The sequence below is a fragment of the Acanthisitta chloris genome, unplaced genomic scaffold (genome assembly GCF_000695815.1).
Source record: "Acanthisitta chloris isolate BGI_N310 unplaced genomic scaffold, ASM69581v1 scaffold15024, whole genome shotgun sequence".
NCBI lineage: Eukaryota > Metazoa > Chordata > Aves > Passeriformes > Acanthisittidae > Acanthisitta > Acanthisitta chloris.
In genome coordinates this window covers 75778-93314 of record NW_008671228.1, presented here as the reverse complement: position 1 = coordinate 93314, position 17537 = coordinate 75778, and the positions used below count along the sequence as shown (strand labels likewise).

The 17537-nt window shown below is 46.6% G+C and overlaps 1 protein-coding gene across 1 annotated transcript in view; it reads right to left on the bottom strand.

Moving 5' to 3' along the window:
- LOC103801607 (contactin-4) overlaps nt 1-17537 on the bottom strand; it is a gene marked incomplete at its 5' end in the record, with an annotated part of 91344 nt that overhangs the window by 9902 nt on the left and 63905 nt on the right. Inside the window, 2 exons of the mRNA XM_009074025.1 lie at nt 2336-2453; nt 4984-5159. Of these exons, the coding sequence (XP_009072273.1) occupies nt 2336-2453; nt 4984-5159 (294 nt within the window). The remainder of the gene's footprint in view (nt 1-2335; nt 2454-4983; nt 5160-17537) is intronic.

Sequence of the window (17537 nt, the reverse complement as noted above, 5' to 3'; positions counted from 1 at the left end):
GGTCCAGCCAGGTTTAATTTCTGAGAAATTAAAACTTGAAATTGTTTTTGCTGGGGGGAGCAGCCAGGCACGGCAGGCTCAGGAGCATTCAGCTCCTCCAGAGCCACACCAGGGATGGCATTTCTCTCTATTCCTCACAAACTGCTCAGCTGCTGCACAGGCTGAAACAAACTGCCTTCACTTTGTCCCCTGGGACAGCCATGGATACTCCAACATTTCAGATTACACTCCTTTGCAGGGTGCAGGAAAAGTGCTCAGGTTCCAATTTACCAGGTACTTCAGGGCTGTGTGAACAAATCCCATCCTGAACAAATGGGCTCATCTGCCTGTACCAGTGCCAGGGGCTGTCTCTGCACACTCATCTCCTGCTCCCTGACATAAATAATTGATTTTTATTCCACTATCAAATCTCTTATTATTTTGACACAACTCCAATATTCGAAAAACTCTTCAAAGTTATTCTGAAGGTTTTATTGATGCATCAGACATTTACTTCTTGCTCCTGTCCCACAGCCCAGGGGTAGTTCCCAGTTTCTATACAGCACAACCATGGCCTGGATGAAGATTTCCCTCATCAATCATGAGTTGGTTGAAAAGGACCTTAAAGATCACCTAGTCCACCTCTGCCCTGGGCAGGGACACCTTCCCCCAGCCCAGGCTGCTCCAGCCCCATCCAACCTGGCCTGGAACACTCCCAGGGATGGGTGAGCCACAGCTGCTCTGGGCACCCTGTGCCAGTGTTTTACCACCTTTGATGTTTTCAGGGAGTGACAAGATCAGTGTTTTTATCATTGTCAAGGATCATTTTCTTGTGAATGTTCCTCCTGTTTGTTTACAGACTGGTGCTAAGGAAATTACCTAACCAGCAGCTTCTTTTGAAATGTTTCAGCAAAACAAACAAACAAACTCGTCTGAAATTGTGCTGCAGCAAAAAAAAACAGAGTTAGTGGAACACCCTGCTGAGGAGAGGGAGAGTGTCACTGCCTCCAGGGGCTCAGCTCCTGGTGTGGCACAGGCTGTGTTCATACTCCTAGGGGGAAACGTGGTGAGAAGCCCAAAAATACTATGAGGACAAGAGAAACACCAAGCCAGAGACAAGGACATGCTTCTCAGTGGAAGTTCAGGGCCAATCTTGCACATTTTCCTCTGGCAGAGCTTTGATAAAGAGGGAATTTCTCACTACTTTTTCAAGCCTCCTTTCACTGAGTTGCCTGAAAACTTACAAGTGAGAGGACAAGAGCCGTGGTGAGAAGCCCAAAAATACTATGAGGACAAGAGAAACACCAAGCCAGAGACAAGGACATGCTTCTCAGTGGAAGTTCAGGGCCAATCTTGCACATTTTCCTCTGGCAGAGCTTTGATAAAGAGGGAATTTCTCACTACTTTTTCAAGCCTCCTTTCACTGAGTTGCCTGAAAACTTACAAGTGAGAGGACAAGAGCAAACAGCCTCAGGTTGTGCCAGGGGAAGTACAGATTGGAGGGAAAACTTAAAACTTACAAGTGAGAGGACAAGAGCAAACAGCCTCAGGTTGTGCCAGGGGAAGTACAGATTGGATATTAGGGAAAACTTCTTCATGCAAAGGGTGGTCCAGCCCTGGCACAGCTGCCCAGGGCAGGGGTGGAGCCACCATCCCTGGAGGGATTTGAAAAACATGTGGATGTGGCACTTGGGGACATGGTTAGTGGTGGCCTTGGCAGTGCTGGGGAGGGGTTGGACTCAATCATCTTAGAGGGCTGTCCCAAGCTAAATGATTCCATGACTCTGACTTTCCTGGGGTCTGTGAGACCAGCAGGGACAGAGCAGCACCAAATCTGCTTTCTCCGAAGTTACTGAGGAGAAAAATATGTGTCATATTCCCCATAAGGGCCCAGACTCAGGGTAACTAATTGCAGCTCTGTTAAAGTCACACTTACACTTCTCCTGTGCATGGTAATGACCAGACCTTGACCATTCAGTGAGGTCACTAAATAAGTTTATGCCAGGAAAGGAATAACACTGCTTGGCAGAAATGCCATGGGTGAGCTGGGTGCTGCTTCTGCTGCACAATTCCTGACACCCATGAGCTCAGCTGGAGCAGGTTTGGCATTCAGGGCACGACCAGACACCAGTGTGGTGATGTGGCTGTGCCTGCTGCACAAGGATGTGTGTCTGAAACACCTGATGTGCACTTTGAAAACCTCTCGTGAACCTCAGCGTGCACTTAGGGCCTTTCTCTGAGATTAATGACACGATGCTGGGAGGTCTCCAAGCCCAGGAATTTTCTTACCAGCAGCAGAAGAGAGGGGGAAAAAAGAAGAAATTTTACAACAACAGCAGTAACAAAATTCAAATACCTCTTACAATCAGGTCTGCAGCAGCTGATAACTTGTCCACGCTCGTTTGCACCATGCAGACGTATTTCCCCGCGTGCTTCAGCTGGATGCTTCTGATCATCAAATCACCAGCTGAATCCTGCTGATAAAGGAGGGAAAAGTGGTTACAATCACTTTTTAATGAGTGCTAAACATCATTATCACATGAAGGACACTGTGACTAATGGATTTACTTCGCTGTGGCTGATGAAAACATTAGTAAAGCAAACCGTGGCCTATTAAAGCCATGTGAGTTTGCCTTGAAGGCAGGAGCAGGAGAGTGCCTGGAATCATGGCCCTCCAAGGGCAGGGGAGCAGGGTGGAGGCTCTTCAGCACCTTCCCCATTAAAACAACGTGACAGAACTTATGTAGGGCAGGTTTGCTCTGGGTGCTCCATCACCTCTCTCTGCACCCCAATTTCCAGCCCCTGTGGCACTCAGCTGCCCAAGCTGTGTCTCCATCTCTGTGCCAGGGCAGCCCAGCCCAGCTCCCAGACATCTGCAGCAGTGCCCCAGCCTCGTCTCGCCGCCAGCAGCCTGATCACCCCGTGTCTCTGTGCTGAAGATCAGGAGAACAGCACTCTCCGAGGAAATCTTGCATCACCTAACAGCAGTAATTTGTTTTCCAAACGCCAAGTGCATGTCTGATTAACTGTTGAATAGAACTAATTAGGTTTCTGGATGTATCAGAAGATGGAAACGCTCTCTACATTTTTCTCCAGACACAAAGCACTGGCAGTCTCAGGGTAACCTTGTGCTTGTGGCCTTTGGCCTGAGGAATATTAATAAAGTTTGTAATTCCAGCGTTGCAGGCCGAGCGGGCGCAGGAGCCCCGAGAAGCCTTTGCTGCTGCTCTCTGCCCTTGGGCATCAATCTGCAACTGCATCTCTTAATGATTTTTTTTTAATAGGGATAACAGCAAGGCCTGGAAATTGTATTTCCTTTTCCTTTCAGCACTGAATTTCACTCCTGACAAGTGTAAACAAGGACTGCCAGTCTGCCCGAGACCCAGTAGAGTCTGTGGCTCTCAAACCTCCCTTGGAGCAAAACCTTTCCCATTTTCTACCTCTGCTGAAAATTTGCATTTCTTCCCTCCTTTTTCTTGCTACCTTCACTCAATAAGCATGGAAAAAATTCATCATGACGGATGAAGATACATTATTAAATTGCAAATAAGTTAGAAATTAAACTCCCCAAGTCCTGTCCAAACTAAATTAGGTGAAGTCCAAACTGTGAAGGAAAATGTTATGGTTACAAAGCAAAGCAAATTTTTCCCCATCTTTCTGACACAGCCTGTGAAATTGCTAATTCTCTTAGCAAACATTATTTGGGAATTAGTTTTAGTCAGGAGAGTGGAATGAGAGGTGGGAGCAGGTCTGACATGTGCCACCCCCTTGGTGAGCTCCCTCTCAAACAGATGCCCTTGAGTGTCTCCCTTAGCACTAGCCCACTCTGATTCCCAAAATTCATGCTGGAACATCTCCAGGAAGTCTAGAACTACTAGAGAGGGAGTTTTAATTTAACCTAACAATCTGCCCTTTACAAGGGATGCAAGGGAAGAGAAAGCTGAGCAGGGATGGGCCACCCTGACCCTGCTGTGGGTGCTCTGGGCCTGAACCTTCCTGGAGAGGCAGGAAATGAAAAATGACCCAAGCAAATCCTCTCCTCTCCTAATGGAGTTCAGAAATTCCTACCTTCACTCCCTTTTCTTCCCCCTATCTGCCACTTGACCATGGTCCTGAGTGGCTGCACTGTCCAGGGCTGTCCAACCATCACTTCCCACCTGACTCTTCTCCTAGCTATCAGATTTCCATGAACATGATCTCTTCAACCTTCAAATAAACAATTCTCTGGACATTGCAAAAGTTTACACTGTCCCTGGGCACTGACTGGGTGAGCAAAAAAAAAAAAAACAAACAAGCCAAAGACACCAATGTGACATTACCAGGAAACCTGCAGAGATAAGGGAGAAATGTCACTCCAGCGGGTGATGCTCGTAATACCTTGCAGGCTGCTTTGTGTGTGGGAAAAATAGTTACTCTAAGCATGTGGTCAGGCAAGGAGGACAAGACAGAGACAGACAAACGAGGCAACAGGCCCTGCCTGAAGACATTCCAGGAGATCCCCTGAGTTCAGGCTGTTTTCTGTGTAAGTACAAAGTTCTGTGATCGCACAGTTTAACATTACAGTTTTACCATTAAAAATGGTAATGGATTTCTTCCTTGAAGGAGGAGGCAGTTTATGGAGTCCGAAAACGTATTTTAGACATCCATCTCACTGCGACATGAACTGTTCAAGTGAGCAGATTTAAGTCATGTCGTTAAGGAAATCATAACGACCGAACACCAACTACAATGAACTCATAACTGGCAATGTTCACCTCCTCAGTCTGTGAAACAGAAGATAACATGGGATCATTAAGGTTGGAAAAGACCTCTAAGATCATCAAGTCCAATCATTAACTCAGTACTGCCAAGGCCACCACTAAGTCATGTCCCCAAGTGCCACATCTACACTTCTGTTCAATCCCTCCGGGACTAACCCAGTCATGTCCATTCCTTCCACTGGAAACCCTTTCCTGTTACCTGCTTTCCCTGCTGTGAGGAGATTGCTCTAGAGTTAATACTTACCCCTCCAACTCTCTCGAAGTGATCCCCATCTTTCTCAAAATCTATCAGGTGTCCATTAAATGACCACGTGAACATGATATCCAGCGAGTGGTCGTGAGAGACCTGACAGGGCAAGACAATGCTCTCTCCAACCGTGACATCCATGCTGAAAGGTGACACCATAACCCGCGTTGGATCTACAAACAGCAGGGAAAACAAAGAGGGGGAAACTTTAGTCTTGTACTCCTGAGAGACCTGTGGAACTGAGAGAGATCCTAAGCAGTCAACAAGTGAACTATCCCATCTTTGGTTTTGTCCTCTGATACCTTTCTCTAGGTGTTGGATGGAAACACCACAATAAACCCTTCAGAATGCCCTTCCAGCCACCATCCTGATGAGGAAGGAGAAAAGAAAAGGCTGGAAAAGAGTGCAGCAGATCTGAAAGGCTTGGCTGAAATTTTTGAGCTAGCTTGGAGATGAGATTCTCTTCTTTGAATCCTCTTCCTCCAAAGATTTGTTTCGCAGTGAAGTCAGACAGAGCTTTGAGGCAGGACATGGCTCTGGGTGTAGTGACTCCTCTGCTGATGTGCAGCTGATTAGTAGGCCAGACTCACATTTTAGGACCTCTGTCATTGACCTGTTCAATGAGAACTAAGCATTTTGTGGAGATGGAGGTGAGAAAGGTCATTGTCCTAACCCTGACACAACAAATTCTCTCTGTTAAGCAATGGCAGCAGCATGTACCAGCTCCACCTCAGGCTCCAGGACTGATCCCTTACTTCCCAGGGATCCTTCCCCACTGGTTTAATTGTCTATTTTTCACTCCAGTCGTGCAGCCTGAGCAAAATGGTGGCACAGAAAGATGAGCCATGGCACATTATGCAGACTTAGCTCCTTGTCTGTGCCCTCGAATTCCCTCTGCCTCTAAAGTTAACATTTCTCTTTCATTTCTGTTGACAAAAATGCAGTAATTTTTTTTCTACAGGGCCTCAGAGGAAATGAAAAGGAGAAAAAAATATTGCTTAACAATGAGACCAAAAGTCTGAAAATCATATAGAGATAGATATTTCTGCTTATTCCAGGAATCTATTCTGCACAGCTGTCATGCTAAAATAATACAAACATTATTCAATCTCTGCTACATGACACCAAAATCTTAACTACTTCTCCCAGAGACTACTGCCCTACTGCTTAATTCTCTGCTGGAATAATAGAGACACAGCAACAAAGGTATGGACTGGGCAGAGCTGCTCTCTGAAACCCAGGGGATGTGAAGCTTCCTGGGTGTGCAGAGACCTTGTCAGAGGGTCCAGGAGGTGCTGAAAGAGATTTCACTGATGTCTGTATAGGCTTAGATCAAGTCCTCAGGGACTTGGGTGTATATGCTGGACAAATTCAATTCATCTCTATTTTGGGGCTTTTAACCAGAGTAACTCTTGGAACGACCACATAAGAGTTATGAGACTTCACTAATTAATACCATTAACTAAGCGATACATGTAAAATACCTCAGGTATGAAGTGCTCATGACTTGTTTAATTATTGCTTAGATTTATGGCCTTATTTCTGCTGCCCCAGGAGTTTGCAGTCCCTTGGGATTGCTCCCACTGAAATTTGGGAAGACCTGGAGCATCCCAAGCTGAGGATGCTCCAGGAAGGACCAACAGGCACAGGGGGCATGGAATCACTCCCTGGAACTCCCCCCAGCACCACGAGCTCATTCCTGGCTATATTAGGATATGAAGTATATAAATATAATTGTGTAGAATTGTGGAATGTATTATAGCACACAATTCTGGTGCATGCTCTTTATTCTAGCACCTACACAATTTTGTTATAGAATATATTCTGCATTTCTATTATTTATAGCATATTTATATTCTGGAATACAATAGATTTATATAGAAATATAGAATTCTAGAATTCATATTATCAGTAAATATAAAGAGCATAAAGAGGTGTTTGCTGGAGGCAGAGTAGCTCAGCACAGCCTCTGGTGACTCCAGAAATTCAGGTTTAGGGAATCGTTTAGGCTGGAAAAGGTCACTGAATTCGACCTTTGCCCTGCACCGACCACGTCCCCGAGTGCCACATCCAGGGTTTTGACTCCCCTGCCCGGGCAGCTGTGCCAGGGCAGCTGTGCCAGGGCTGACAGCCCGAGGGGCAGGAGCTCTCCCCGTGCCCAGCCAGGGCTGCAGAGGGCACTGGTGGCTCGGGAAGCAGCGCAGCAATCACAGCAATCCCTCCCAGCTCTCCCATTCCAGTGCCTGAGCACTCTCTCCCTAAAAAATCTCTTCCTAATCTCCAACCTAACCCTCCCCTGGCAGAGCTTGAGTCTGTGCCCTCTTGTCCTGCTGCTGTTGCCTGGGAGCAGAGACCAACCCCCACCTGACTCCAACCTCCTGTCAGGGAGTTGCAGAGGGTGATGAGGTCTCCCCTGAGCCTCCTCTTCTCCAGGCTGAACACCCCCAGCTCCCTCAGCCTCTCCTCATGGCACTTGTGCTCCAGTCCCTTCACCAGCTCTGGACCTGCTCCAGCCCCTCCCTGTCCCTCCTGAGCTGAGGTATCCCCCAGAGCACAGAGGTGTCCCTGGATCCCCAACCATCACCTCTCCCTGGGGTGCACAGAGGTCACCTGAGCTCCTCTTACCCATTTCTGTCCTGTCACATCCTCCTCTTCCTCTGCCCCCTCCCTCGGCTTTGCTGCAGCACATTGCAGGGAGCTCAGTGTGTTTGCTTCATACTGCAGGAGATCTTAGCAAAGTTTTCTTCCTTACCTAGTGGGAAAGGAGCTGAGCAGCACTTGCCACCCGTGGGAAGGCTTTAATTCCATCCCCCTGTCCCTGCTGACAGAGCCCATCACCTCCAGGTGCCCCATCCTTGGGATGCTTTCCCAGGCTGCAGGTACAGCCCCAGGGTCACTTCTCCAGCCTGAAGGAACATATCCCACCCAGGTGTGCTGCTGGGCAGGTGTCTGTGAGGAGGGAACACTCCTTCAGGGCAAACAGCTCCATGTGGCTGTGGCTGCTGCTCGTGGACACCCAGAGCTGTGCTGTGCCACATCACATCCAGCAGGACACTGTGGCAGAGGCTGCAGCAGACACTGACACTCAGATAATGCCTCTTCTCCCCCCTTAAGAAAATAGGTCAGTGCAGAGCCTGTGAACAGCTTGGAGTGATGCAAGAGCAGCAGAGGAAGCAAGAGGCGATGGCATTGTGCCCATCAGCAGGATCTCAACTGGCCACGGAGGTTTCTCCAGCCCTGCCCGTGTTGGGTGGCTGCTTGGCATCCCATTTCCACAGGTGCTGGCTCCAATTTGGCTCAGCTCCGCAGGGAAGGGGCTCAGGGATGCTAATAACCACAGTGCCTTCCAGCTAAGGATATCAAAGTCCTCAGCAAACACTGGCTGTGCTTTGCCAGCTCTGCCTGCTGAAGGAATACAGATCCTACTGCTGCAGAAGTGTAACGTGCTCGGGAGATGCAGCTCCTGTTGTTGGCCTCAAGTCAGTGCAATTGAGCATTCCGAGACAGATTAAAAGAAGAAGAGATAATGTCAGCACTTCCAGGGCTCATTGCTGATCCCTGTGCAGCTAATACCTAAATGCTTATTTGGACATCTATCCCAGCACAGAGGAGGAGGTCAAAGGAGAAGGAAGAGAAAGGAATACTCAGGTTTTGACATATTTATCCAGCGTAAAACCCCTGAAAAATCAAAACTCCAGCATCCCAAATTAAGACTGTTCTTTTTCTAAGAGAAATTTTTCAACATTTTGCAAAGGCTCATTCCTGCCTTTCTTCTTCCAGCCTTGCCTTCACTTCACTCAGGTTTGCACTCTCATGCTGCTAGGTTTGGTTACTGGAAGCTAATGGCAATTTGGTAAAATATCCTATAGAATCATGGAATCATTAAGGCTGGAGAAGATCTCCAAGATCATCAAGTTCTACCTTCAATCTGCACTGAGGCCTGCAGGACATGTCCCTCTTCCCTTTACTCCTCTGCCTAGCCAGCCAAAGGCTGCTGTCAGTACACACAGCTTTGGCTGTGGGCAGCAGAAACAGGGACTGGTGTCTGAGGGAGACAAGGAGCAGCAGGTCCTGGTTTTGCTGAGGAATGACCAGCACACAGGCTGCAGCCAGTGCCAGGGAAAAGGGGCAGAGTGGCATTCCCTGGGGCTCTGCTTCCATCCAGGCTGCTGGTAGTCCTTACATGGACCTGGGAAGAGAATCAGCAGTTTCCAGTTTGATTAACCATCTAATTACCTAACCCTCTTAAACGAGTGTTACAGCGTCAAAGAACCACCTACATTTCTTCCTTATCTGCATAAACCATTTAATGCACAAGATCTGAGAACTGTTTTTTCTTGTAGATAAACTTTTACTCGAGCATTTTTCCTCTTTTTTTTTGGAATAGCATGTTTGCCATTTTTATTTTGGCTTTTAGCAGTGGGAGTTAATAAATGCATTGCAGATCAATGTCCTCTATTTGCAATGACATTTTACATTATTGTATTGATTCCAAGGCAAATCGTGTCTGGAGATAATAAAAATCAATCTTGGAGGTAGAGTCATCTGGTTTCTATGAGCAACCCAAGAGTCAAACATGAAAACACTCAAATGTGCTCTAATGTTTCTTTCTCTGGTTGTGAATAAAACATTTATCCAGGCCCATAAAGTCCAAAGCATCTGAGACTTGACTGGGGAAGCTCTTAGTGCTCTGGGCACCACGAGGCACTGTGAGATATGCAGGAGAGAGGGAAATACAACCCTGAACTAAAGAGATTAAACCCCAGTGAGTAACTGAACACAAACAGCAAATTACAACTATCTTAAGAGACTGAGGACTTTATGGGGCATGGCCAAAACTGAGATCAAGGAGAAATGGAAGACAACATTTGGGCTTTGCACCAGAGCTGTGCTGAGCTGTGTCTGTGCCTGCAGGAGCAGGCACCAGGATCTCCTTGTCCCTACAATCAGCTCTCACTCGTACCAGACAAGCCCCTGATCTATAAGCACAGCTCTTAGCAGGAAATTCTGCAGCACTCAGTGCTCTGGTGTGTGCTGCAGAGGTTCAGCCTAATAAAACATAATCCTATTAAAAGGGGACACTGTCGGTTTAGAAAAGGGAGTTTAGAGCTCAGACAGAAGTCACTTAGCTCTGATTTTAGAAATGTGTGTGGTTAGCCGTGTGGATTTTCCCATGTAATCAGGCAGCACTGATCTTTGGCACTGAAGGCAGAGAGACAGAGCAGGGTGTTCACAGGGATTATGGCCAGGGGGGCTGGAACATCTGACCTTCCCTGGCAGAGCACAGACTCCAATTCACAACACACAGGGCTGAGCTGGGCATTTAGGACATGCTAAAATTACTTTCCTGAAAGAGGATCCTTATCTTGCAGTTTGCTTGGCTTAAACCTTGCCCTGCCAGAACCACAGCAGTGTGGGGATGTGCAGCTGGGGGTGCCTGGGGCCCTTTCCTGATGGAGCCTCTGCTTTCTCTGAGGTGGCTGTGGGTGAACAGGATGGTTTGGAGTTGTTCCTTGTCACTGCACTCCCAAATGACCCATCCAAGCTGCTCCAGGTGCCCTTTCAGCAACAGCAGGTTCCTTCTCAGCACCACTCAGAGCTGAACTGCAGCTGAGGTACAAGTTATTAAGGTATTTCTTAAACTGATGTTGAAAAAGAGCTTCCCACAGATTGAAAACTGCCTGGACCTGCTGTAAGAGTCTCCCCCCCAGGAATTAATGCCTCCCACTGCCCAGACAGGGCCCAGGCAGTCAATCAAGGGATTGCATTTCTCAAATCTGCATTCTTTGTGTGCCTGAATAATAAATGAAGGTTAATTTAAAGCTGAAAACACATTAGGAATGGGATTGCATGGCAGGATACTGGGGAGGGATGTGCCATTAGAGGGAATTCAGAGGCAAAATGTATGAAAATATATCCACTCCACGGAGAGAGCAGAGAGTGTTCCTGAGATGAGGAGAGGGCACAATACTTCATTTTAACCTCCATTTTGCCTAGTGCAATGCAATCTGATCAAATCAATTTCTCTCCATACAATTGTCACAAAGAAAATCATATGTAATGGGGTCTGGAAATGACAATCAAATCTGTCACTCGTGGAGATTTGTACTTGCTCTCCCCAGCAGCATGGAACAGCTCTGATTGCACCAACAGCCCTCCTGCATCTCTTTGCATTTCAGGCTCAAATAAAAGCCACTTCACTGCTCAGGTGCCTCAAACGAAATCTCTGTGTTTGACAAACGACTCAAGCGTTTGTGACACACTTTATGGATAACCCAGTGAATTCCAGGTGTCACCTTTTGTGGGCTATTGATTGCAAGGAGCTGGGATCAGTCTTTTCAAGCATGGAATAATCTACTGTCATTGCAGAAATGATGGCCATCTTCCCGAGAAGGTTAATCAGATACAGGAGAAATCATATCTAATCTCTGATAAATTGCAAGTCACTCAGGGATCAATCACTGTTCTCCTTGTGCCACCAAGCACAGGGAGCTGTGCAGTTTGCCCACAGACACAGAGCCCAACAAGATTCTGCCCCAGGAACAGCTCAGCCTGCTGAGATGGTTAATTCATGGTGCTTGGACACGTTTGGAAGAGCAATGCCCACAAATCAAAGATTCCAAGCAGCAGCAATAGGACATGCAGCATCCAAACTGTGAAATCATAGGGGGACTTGGCACAGCCTTTGCAGTTTCATGGTACAACAATCTATTTTAGGTCTTTCCTATCCAAATTCTGTGTTTGTTATCCACACCCTCCTCAGCAGGACCAGCAGGGCTAGGTGCCATGCAAGAACAAATCCCCAGTGAAGAGTCATTAGGAGCAGATTCCTCTTGAGCTGTCAAACTTAGGGAATAGCATGACAATCCCTAGCTGGACTTCCCACAGCTTAACCAGCCTAACATCCCATGGATCAAGGCTTGCCTGTGCCACTGGTGCCTTGGGGTAAGCCAGACCTGGTGTACAGGTCATTTATCAAACAGCCCAAGGCACATTCATCTTCCCATGTGCCATTTGATAGGGAAGGAGATCTGGAGGGGAACACCTACTGATACCTCTGAAAACAGGACAAGGCTTTACTACTTTTTACTATTACTTCAACTAATTTTTTTACTATTACCTTACAGCTGGTGGAAAATAGATATTATCAATAAGTACCTGCAAGTTTGAGTCACATGAAGGAAGCACAACAGCACATGCACAAACCCAGCTGAGAAGCTCAGGATTTTACAGGGATCCAAAGATCTGAGTCAGGCAGCAGGGAGACATGGAAAGCAAGAGAGGTTTTAGCTCTGTGTATCAGTATTCCCAGGGGAATTGTGCCCATGGCTCCTGCCAGAGGAGCCCAGCAGGGACTCAGCCCCTTAACACTAGTGTGAACATTCAGACTGAATCACAACCAAATGTGAGCAATTAAGCTTAAGAGAATTCCATCAGAAAGAGAACTAGGTAAGCAAAAGAGGAGGAAGAGGCCAAAGTGAGGAGGAAGGTTACTCCTGTGTGGGCACAGACTCGGAGTAATTGGGAATAAAAGAGGTTCTCCTCACTCTCTGCCTGACCTTGAGCGAGTCATTAAAAGTCTCTGCTAGCCTTACTTGCCCAGCCCACAAATGGAAATCAGCCCCTCATTATAAACTGTTTTGTCTTCTCACACCACTGTGCACAGCAGATATTTTGATTTAAGAGAACTTTTCCTCGAGTCCCCACTGAGACTCCAACAGTACCACAAGCAACTTTGACACCCAGACACCTATTACTGAACAAATCAAGGGACAGTAAGACCAGAACCAACAAAATAAACATTAGAACAAGATTTCCTGGGCCACGAAGGTCTAATTTGTGTGGTGGTGAAGGTGAGATGGTCTCAGTGCCCTGTGCTCCCTTGCAAGGAAGTGACTCATTCCATTAATTAGTGCCACACAGAGAAGACAAACCTTTCTTCTGAGGGCTGTGCTGCTGTCGAGCTGGCTGAGCCCCAGTTAGGATGCTGTGGGAAGGGCAGGATGAAGGCAGGATCACAGCTGAAATGAAAATAACAACCTGCACCACCATCCCCTCGTTATCACTGCACTGAATAAATCTCCACCACGAAATAACAACCTGCACCACCATCCCCTCATTATCACTTGCTCCTACTGAATAAATCTCCACCACAGAGCATCACTAACAAGTGTCCCTGACATTCCTCCCGTTCCATGGCATTTTACCTCAAATTAGCCATGAGCTTTTCTTCATGTAGATAATGTCTAACCCAGAATCCAGATCCATCTTGCAAAGATACACACAGAGGAGCAGAGGAGCAGAGTGTCACTCCAGCTCTCCTTCCAGCCTGGTTTCAGTGGTGGATGAGCTTGGCTGGGGCTCAGTCATGGTCTGCAACATCCCAGACACTTCCACTCATGTCTCTCTGCTGCAGGGAATGATGTTCACTGTCAACTGCACCACAGTTTAGTTGCCAGGACTTGTGGATTCAGGCTTGGACTTTTACAGAGACTCTCCACTGAGCACTTAAGACGGGAAAGGAACTGATGAACATTGCACTGGTGAAATATTGCTTTCAAATAAACTCCAATTGGCATTATTATTGAGCTATATTTACAACGAAGATGGAAGGAAACATAGTACCAAGCCTACAACTTGGATCATGAATTCTTGATAATTCCCTTGAAGACTTAAACACAATAAAAACAAAATTTATCTTCCAAAAGTGTGTGTGACAGACAGAGACAAGAAAATCAACCCAAGCCATGACAGGTCCATTCAGTGACCAAATTCCTTGTATTTCAGAGCCAACCTCCTTGTGAACCATGAGCATTTGCACTCCTGTTGTATTCCCAAATGACTGGCTTGAACACAGTGATGCAGGACATCTAGAACACAACCTATTCCAGCTATGCCATCATGACCTTGGGAAAGACAAGAGAGTCTAGTCTCCATATTAGTTTTGATGGGATTGCTCATAATCTTGCTTAAGTTGCACTAAAAGAAGGGAAAATCAGGCCACAGGATTCCCTAATGCTGCCAGCACCACCTTACCCTGTTCAGCAGAGCTGCAGATCCTCCCCAGGCTGCCCAGCCCACCACTCCCAGGCTTTATCCATGTGCCACTGGTTGTTATCAGCTGGTAAATACCTCTGAGTAACAACCTGTTTGCAATCCAGCTAGGCTCAGGGAGAAAAAGTCACAGCAGCTCCAATCCTCAGACATTTGGCTCTGCTGAGCTGCTTCCAAAATGCCTCTGAGAACATCCACACAAGGACTGGTATTTCCCCAGGAACTCTCACAGTTTTTCCTCCTACGACAGCAATGTGCTCTCTAAACACTTCCTCTGTCTCTTTGATGTTAAAGCAGAGCCTTCAGGGCAGTCTGTGCTGAGTCACTGCTTGCAAGGATGCACAGCTCATCTTCCCCCTTTATTCTCCCACACTGCTTCCTTCCCCTGACCTGAAATGGAGATTGGAATCACTTCCCCAGTGCATGTCATGTTTAGATCATCATCTCCTCTCTCCCCATCCCTATCCCAGTCAGGCTGAATCACTTCAATATGGAGACAAGTGGCTCTAGGGACACCTGCTCCCACCTTCCACCCCAGCACTGTACTCTACAATCATGTTTTCTCTGTTGTAGTGTTTGCTCATAGAGTCTTGCCCTAATTTACCCAATATTCACGGAATTCCCATGGCAGACATGTCTGGAAGTTCATCCCTCTGCATGCTTTGGGAAAGGACAAGCTGTATGTATCATCCTCCTCTGGGATGAAGATCAAACTCATGTCAGTAGACTTAACTCATCATGCCATTAGACTTACAACACAGGATCCTCTTCAGCCAGGGAGAGACATGGGATTACATCCCATGTAATGTTAAGTACAGCTTAAAATGTTAAGTGCAACTGTCATGTTTCATTTCCTAGGAACCAAGAGAGTTCCATGAAACTAAAAGCTGGAGGAGACAGATCTTCCACTGCCTGAAATTCGTGGTGACTCTACTGAGACACACATTGCTGCAGGAACTGAGATCTGGGCCCTTGTGTCTGGGCCCAGGTAGCTTCATTCCTCCTTAAGCAGCTCAGTGTGGAACCAGCAGCAGCAACTGTCAACTGCCAGAGCTGGGCATGGGAAAGGCCATGGAATCACAGAATATCACAAGTTGGAAGGGACTCACAGGGATCATCCAGTCCAACTCCTGGCCCTGCACAGGTCAATCAGCTCAGCTGCCTCCAACTGACTTACTCCCTTGAGCACCTTTCAGCCTTGCTCTGTGTTGGTACTGCCTCATTATCCAGGTTGGACCATGGTGGCTCTTCCTGCAGACCTCAGCTTTTCCTGCTTCTTGTAGTAACTCTTCTCCAAGGGCCAAAGCAATCCTCTGCCACAGGGAATGGGTGGGAAAGATTAAGGTGAACACATTCCCTAAACTCCTATGAGTTCCCAGTCTGATAGCAATTTCCAGTGATCAAGCTCTGGTGGGTCTTCACTTAGGAAACTAACTACTGGATAAAATAATAGTATCACAGATGGTTTGGGCTGGAAGGACCTTAAAGCCCATCCAGTCCCACCTGCTGCCCTGGGCAGGGACACCTCCCACCAGCCCAGGCTGCTCCAGCCCCATCCAACCTGGCCTGGAACACTCCAGGGCTGGAGCAGCCACAGCTGCTCTGGGCACCCTGTGCCAGGGTCTCACTATAACATTGTTTGTCACTTCTGCTTTATGTACAATCACACCCAAACACACTCACATGCAACCAAATGTGCTTGAGCTGCACTAAAATATCTATCAGAAGTCCTTGATCTGCAGTTCAGTTTTACCTCTGTTGGTTCTCATTTGTATTCCAAAACTGAAAAATATTTTAACCTTTCTGAAATGGATCATGTTGAAATAAATTGAAGCAAGTTGATGAAAACTGTTAATTGACCTGCTTTCAGCTCATTAACAGTCTGTGTTTAACCTATAGGTCATCTCCTCTTTCAGCTGATGTATGGATTTGCTCTTCAATGATGAGCTAAACCACCCAAGTGAGGATGGAGGACTCCTGAACCTCTTTTTTCTTTGGGGAAAGGTCAAGAAAATTCCTAAAACAAAAGCACTGAGCTTTGAAAGGGATTATTCTAACCTCTGTGTATGTCAGGAGAGGTTGCAATAATGCTGACCCTGCAGTAAAATATGGGTTTAAGATAAAAATACAGAGCAAAAAGATGTTTGTTGGTTTTCCCCCCCCTCTACAGGCTCTACAGACATAATGATTGAACTGTTCTAAAAATAATGTGCTGAAATAGTTGTATCTACAGGTATCAACCACTTGCTCTGGTCTTGACTTCATTATTTACCTGTGCAATATCAGTTTGAAGCCCCTTGATGTGCCTGAAGGTTGGGTGGGAGTTGGAGGGACACAGAGGGGAGTGTGGTGGGAGGGAAGAACCTGCTGCATTCACCATGATCCTCAGCAAATACTTCACCCCAACTGGCACTGTCTGCATCAGCACCAGACAAAGCACCTGGAGAAGCTTCTCTGTAGGAGTCAATATATTTGTATTTCTGCTTTTAAAAATATCACTCTAATAATGCTAGAGATTAGTCCAAAGTTGGCGAGAGAGGGAGGCAGGAGATCTATGCTTTTTAATATCAAGCTCTTCTCCACGATGACTTTTATCATGTTAATGGCCAAATCACACTGATTGTAAAAGAGCCAAAATGAGGCAATTAGTAAGGCCTGTGACAGCCCCAGACAGAGCAAGGCACAAGGTTTGCAGTGTGAGCCAGATGGATCTCCTCAATATATTTCTTATTGTCTGCTTGTGGTAATACGTTCAATTAAAGCAAATCAGTACTGCAGGAGAACCTTTGAATTGCCTGCAAAAAATTAATTGTCTGCTGCAAATTTAATGAAGCTTAAATGCTCGTGCTATGCTTACAAGTTTTGGTTGTTATGAGCAGTAAGTGTTTACAAGCAAAAAGAAACTCCTCACTTGCTTCATTCATGCAGCCCTGAGAGCAATCCATCGGTGCTGAGTTCATCAGGGGTGTTTTATTCCATTTACATGTCTCTCTGCCTTGCCCTGGGGTTGTCCTTAGCAGCTGACTTAGTCCTTTTCTCTCCCCAGTAAGAAACCAACAGTTCTTGCTGTGCTGTTCATTCACAGCTGCTCTGAGCTAAGCCTTGCTCAACAGTTTGTCCTGATATCCAACCTAAACCTCTCCTGACACAGCTCCAGCTGCTCCCTCAGGTCCTGTCCCTGCCAAGATGGGCCAGGAAGAGCATCCCATCCCACCAACACTGTTTTTGCAAAGGATAAATGCTAAAGGACTAGAACAACACAGCAAGAATCGCAGGTTTTAAGGCAGCAACGTTTGAAGTCTCTGCAAAGTTACTGGAAAATGGGCCAGAATTTACAGTATTTAATCAATTTTAAGTGCAGTGCAGCAACTCAACATTCACACAGGGGAACAGGCTTGGAATGAAAAATATGCTTTTTTATAGAAAATAATTTGAGTCACTGTGCTGGACAAAATCAAGGCTATCAGTCTAGTCAAGCATGAGGCAAAAATCACCTC